This window comes from Saccostrea cucullata, unplaced genomic scaffold (genome assembly GCF_032062105.1).
Source record: "Saccostrea cucullata isolate Sc308-1 unplaced genomic scaffold, CSIRO_AGI_Scuc_v1 ctg1840, whole genome shotgun sequence".
NCBI classification, from domain to species: Eukaryota; Metazoa; Mollusca; class Bivalvia; order Ostreida; family Ostreidae; genus Saccostrea; species Saccostrea cuccullata.
Genome location: NW_026927735.1, coordinates 163,876 through 170,000, shown reverse-complemented (window position 1 = coordinate 170,000; position 6,125 = coordinate 163,876). Strand labels below are relative to the sequence as shown.

At 30.4% G+C, this 6,125-nt stretch overlaps 1 protein-coding gene across 1 annotated transcript in view; it reads right to left on the bottom strand.

The window, feature by feature from the left end:
- LOC134275393 (melanocortin receptor 5-like) overlaps positions 1 to 5,409 on the bottom strand; it is a 14,849-nt gene extending 9,440 nt beyond the window's left edge. The window contains exons 1-2 of the mRNA XM_062757677.1: positions 5,044 to 5,409; positions 4,017 to 4,238 (exon numbers count right to left, since the gene is read on the bottom strand). Coding sequence (XP_062613661.1) covers positions 4,017 to 4,238; positions 5,044 to 5,371 — 550 coding nt within the window. The 5' untranslated portion in view covers positions 5,372 to 5,409. The remainder of the gene's footprint in view (positions 1 to 4,016; positions 4,239 to 5,043) is intronic.
- Between the last annotated feature and the right edge of the window lie 716 nt (positions 5,410 to 6,125).

Genomic DNA, 6,125 nt, shown 5'->3' with positions numbered 1-6,125 from the left:
TTTCTGTGTGCTGTCTAAGTGGCAAAAATAAGCACGAGCTAGAGTTTTTATTGCAATGACATCTAATAAATTTTCATTTTTTTTTATCTTTATAAAAAAACAATACTTTGATTGGAAATAGTTACTTTAAGACCCTGGGTAGCACATGTAATATAGATGATAAAAAGAAACGTAAGTTGCATATAAAGCAAGTCTGTGGCAAAATTTTCCAAGTAAAGATGAGGGCCTCCAAAAAAGGAGAATAAAAAATCCCTAATCTTCCCAAAAACATTAAAGAAATATTTAACTTAAGAAGGGTTCTTCTCTGGTTTCTGACTAGATGGAATATTCAAAGTATATTTGTTGATATGTCATATATTTAGATGTAAGAGGTTTAAAAGACAATATTTTTCTTTCCTCATCACAATTATACAACTTGAAATAGAAACTGTAAACTGCGTTTGAAAACTAGCAGGGACTATATTTTTGGCGTAATGGTGGCGTATGAAAATATCTTCTTTTCTGCCTCTCATAATTATTATAGAACATTGAATTTAGTTATAATTTTTACGCAATCAAAGACTAGAAGAAATTTTCAAATGTAAGTTAAATTAATAATAAGGGACTAAATTTTCAAAATATATCAAATAAATAAGATTTTTCACGCATACTAGAACTATGTTTGCTTTTAAATGCTTCAAATCCAAGTACAGATTTGAGCCAAAAATCCGTAAAAAGTGTTATCTTAGTAAACTATCAAAACTGTTAGTTTTTGTATCATTTTGTACCTTTATGTCCCAACTTTACTATATGTGAAAATTGGAAAAATTTAAATACATGTATAGGAAGCATATAAAAATAACTAATAAATGCTAAAAAATTAAGAAAAATAGAGGATATTCGGATTAGCATATATCCATTTTATTTAAATTACCCATGTCAGTTTGGTAATACCCTCTTATAAGCCCTATATGGTAGTATCTTTTTGTGCAAAAATTTTAAAAAAATTTAATCTTTTGAACTACAAGTAGGGATCGCATTATTGGAAACAGTAATTTTTAGCTCTACTGGTCAGAGACTAGAAGAACTTATGCGATAGTACTGCGTCTGTCCGTCTAGCTGTCCGTCTGTCTGTAAACAATTTTTTTACACGCTACTCCTCCAACAGTTTTGGTCTGATTTCAATATAACTTGGCACACAAATATACCACACTAAGATACATAGGATATTTCATCGGTTATTATTTCGATGAACAGTGTTGCCATGTTTACTAAAAATTAAATTTTCTGAGAAATTTCTTTAAAATACTACTACTACTAAAATACTACAATTTTTGTCTGATTTCAATATAACTTGACACACAAGTAGACTACACTAAGATACATAAAATAGTGCATCAGTTTTTGATTTTGATGAACAAGGTTGCCAGTATTAGTAGAAGTAGAAATTTCTGTGAAATTCCTTTAAAACGATACTCCTTCTACAGTTTTGGTCTGATGGTAATGGCTTCTTTTCTCATCCTTTGTTATAAGTACAAACCAGTAGAGCTACAGTCTTGACAGAGATTTCTGGTTTAATGTTAAGTTCAGACGACACGTTCCTCAAGAATATATAATTTTTCTTAAGAGATTGTCATTGAAGAATAGGTACTTAAACAAGATTCCTCGCAAAAAATAAGGGTAACTTACCAGCCATTTGGACAAGATACCAAAGGTTCACATTTCTTATATTACCCTTATGGATAATCCTCTGAACGGCTATCTCACCATTTTTGGTGTACCTATATTTTAAAACATTTTGAAAACAATGTAGAAATCAGGAGAGAATGCTAAATATGAATTTTTTTATCTTATTTCAAGAAATACAAAACATATTATTAAGGAACGTGTCGTCTGACCTTAATGTCCAAGAAAAAAGTAATCACCTTGACCTGACCTTGCCTCTAATATTAAACGGTCAAATTTATTCTTACTGATACCATCACAAATATTGTCCTCTTGATTCCGTGAACATTTCACTAATTTTTAAATACAAGAAATGTGAGAAAAATCCTACCTTAACCAACATAAAATATTTATTAATGTGAGTAACCCCTACCCCATCCCATCCCGACGCTTACAAACATACTTTGTCTCATTACTTCTCCTTAAATTGAAAACTTCCATTAAACTACAGCGTAGTCTGATCGGCTTTTTGTTTTATTTTGATGAGAAAGTCGGTAATGTTACATTAGACGACAAACTGAAATTTATAGGTTTTTTTCACGGCTGGCGTAAAAAAAACGAACATATCCTTAAAAAAAATACTACAGTAAACTATAGTTTACTTTAGTTAACTATAGTACCAAAATAAACATTTAAAACTTAAATTTTCTATTAATAGTGAAAACTTTGGAACTTTGATTTGCTATAGTAAAAACTTTGAAACTTTGATTTAATACAGTGAAAACTTTGGAATTTAATTAACAATAGTAAGGACTTTGAAACTTTGATGTACATGTAATTATGTTTTGATTCCTATTCTTAATATTTCATTACATTTCAAGGTTAAGATTAAGAAAAAGGTTCCAACATTTTTTTTAGGAACAGGACCATTTTTTTAAAAGAATAATGTACAAGAAATAAATACTAGTACATGCATTAATAGAGAGGGTCTCTCTTGTACCGAAAAAAGAACTATTCATTTAAATCCATTTCATTTTAATATTTGTCAGATGTAAACTTAGTCTTATATATCGAAAGAAAAAAAATATATCTCTGTCGAGACTGTAGCTCTACTCGTTGGTACTTACTTATAATAAAGGAAGAAAAAAGTAGCAATTTGGGCTTAAAACTTTATAAAAGCAATAAATAGAATGACGGTCCTTAATTAAGTCTATTTTTGTGGCAAGATTGCAATAAAACTACAACTGTAGTGATAGCTTTCAATAAAATTTTACAGAATTTTCAATTTTAGTTACCATGGCAACATCAATCAACAAACTCAAAACCACGAAACTGATAATAGTGTATGCCAGTATAGTCTACTTGCATGCCAAATTATATTACAATCTGACTAAAACTGTAGGAGGAGTAGCATTTTGAATGAATTTCACAGAAATTTCTAATTTAGTAACCACGGCAACACTGTTGATCAAATTCAAAAACCGATATCTTTAAGTGTAGTCTACATGTGAGCTAAGTTATTTTGAAATCAGACAAAATATGTTGGATAAGTAGCATTTTATTATATTATTTCTATCTTTAGTAACTAAGGCAGAAATCAAAAACCGATGCAGAAATTAAGTATCTTAGTTTAGTCTATTTGTGTGCCAAGTTATATTGAAATCAGACCAAAACTGCAGGGGGAGTAGCATTTTGAAAAATTTGAAAAAAAAAATTGGAAAATTTAAATATATTCTATATATTTTAGGTTGAGAATTAAAATCGTTGTATCAAATTAAAAGGAATTTAATTGCTTGTTTGCTTCTGTATTTTCAGTAAAAATATGGTTCTTTTAAAAGGATTTGAATATCATTTTATTTATCCCTTTGTTTCTATCTCTTTCTTCTGACTATCCGTCTCTTAAATATCCGGGGCTTAACGACGTTCCCTTGACTAGAAAAAAAAACACAGTAAAGCTTCAATAATTACCATTTATTTAGCACAAGGGTATATATATATATTTTGACAAGTGATATCTCATTGTTCAGGAAAGGTGGATGTTTGTTTCTCTTAGATGTAACAAGCGATTTCTAAATTTTATATCATTAAGGGTTGCAACTGCAACGCTTAATGATACACCAGTGTGTATCATTAAGCGTCGAATATGTCGATATTTGCTTGTTTCATTAAGTGTCGGTGTTGCACTGCATTTGTGACGCTTAATGATATAATTCTGTCATTAAGCGCCGATTTAGCATTAGCGGTTGATGATGTCAGCTATTAATGCAATAATTTATGGCATTAAGCGTTGCAATTGCAACGCTTAATTCTACTTGTATCATTAAGCGGCGTTTTATCATGAGAGGTTGCTACAATGCATGTATGATACTTACCTGGGTTGTAAAGAGTATACATCAAAATGCACGTACAATGGGATAGGACCCAAATACTAAAAATGGTGTACTTTGTGGATTTGGTTGTGACGTAGAGGTGATACCGTAACGGGTACAAAATGGCGACATACCGGGTAACCGTGATGGCTACCAAGTGATAAGAACAGATAATACCCAAGGCAAGCACCTCAGACACCAAGAAACGACAAACACTCCACTGACCTAGAAAATGTAGATTTGCTTCAAATCTTTTTCAAACCCTTTTCTTTTGTTTTCTGCGCTTTATTTAATGCCTTTATTTTTATAAATTTATTAATCATAGTACATTTAATCCACTAATATTTGACATTGTCTATATTTATGAATAATTCTAGCACTTTTTTAACAAAAATCATTTCAAAAAGGACGGTAACCTTAATGATACAACCATACAGTATTTGTTTGCTTGTTAGCTTTGGAAAAAATGCTTTAATCTTTTGCTTAATTTTAAGCATATTTATGCGGAGAAAATAGTGACAATCTTAATTAGCAAATCTTTTCATGTTTTGTATTATATTCTGTATTTCCATTGTTAACCCAATTCTTTGAATTAACAATATGATTAAATGAAAATATTGTAATTAATTGAAATTTCATGTGGTTAAAGCATTGGATTTTGTGTGTCTTTGATTTTTCTTCATGTTTCACTACACAAATTATATCATCATCAGAATCCTTTGAAGTAGGAATCAGTTGATATCATATGACGAATTGTTTGTTTAAATTTAGAGTTATGCTACGGAAATCATGCAGTTCTAATTTAAGTTGGTGTGGTCATGTGATACTAAAAAAGAAAATCTACTATCCTATTCCATCAAAATTTATAAGAATTGGTTTTAATTTAGTTTTCTATATTGGTTTAACATATTTCTATTCCAAATTAATGTAGAAAGGGGAAAAAACTTGTACAACAGACAGACAGACAAAAGTGCATATCAACACCTTGTTTCTTAAACAGAAAAAAATAATGTAAAATTAATGTAATTACCTAAAGCACGACTAACTTCCGGTACGTGTTCTAGATGAGCAACATTGTACAAAGGATAAATGACTCCAATAAGTAAATCTGTAACAGCCAAGCTCACAATGTAAATATTACATGGCTTGTGGAGGTGGGGATTCTTTATCACAGCTCTGATAACCATGGTATTCCCGGGTATGTTAATACACGTTATTATACAAAACATCCCGTAATAATAAACGTAAAAGGATATCCCATGATCTTCAGATGTGTGTGGTTCTCCTAGATCCGTGTCTTTCAAATAAGATGTGGTGTTCTGGGAGACATTTTGGTTTGCGGCAGTAGAAGGCAACATTTTGATGTAGTTACTTCCTGATCCATCTACTCGTCGCTATTTTTAATTTTTTAGTTGTAAAAAACTCCAATTGCTAAAACTCAAAATTAATGTCGATTGTTTTCATTATTATATAAAAATTAACAAGGAAGCATTATGCAGATTATTTTTAAAACATGCGAAGTTATTTTTAAAACATGTGAAGTGTGAAAATATAAAAGTACAAAATAAAGCAGTTGTTAACTTCAAAAAGAATCAAGATTATTCACATTTATTTAATTAATACATGTACCTCTTTCTTTCCCTTTTTTATTTATTTTTGTATAATCACATTGAAGAATATGTACAAGTCGTTGAAAAGGAAAATGAATGGTTAAACAGATTCTTTCTAACCTTCAAAACTTTTTTCTTGATTCGAAATTGACGTATCGGATACCATCTCTCCTCAATACAGAGTGTTATACAAACTCCTGATGTTTATTGTAATATTGCAGTGTGGATTTTTGTTGCAAGATCTTTGTCGTGTGACAGATTCTCAGTCAGATTGATCAAAATGGAGCCTTGACACGCTGGGTACAGTTAGCTCAGTATCTGGTGATGTTTCTGCAAATGATATCTTTTATAATAGCATCTATTAATTTAAAGAATAGATGCACTTATTTTATGAGGAAAACTTTGTTGCTGCTATTTGAGTTGGGTTAGCTCGAATATAAATTAGATCGGAATCGGGATATCTCAAATTCTCCCTCTTTGCATTGATCCGAAAACGAAAGGT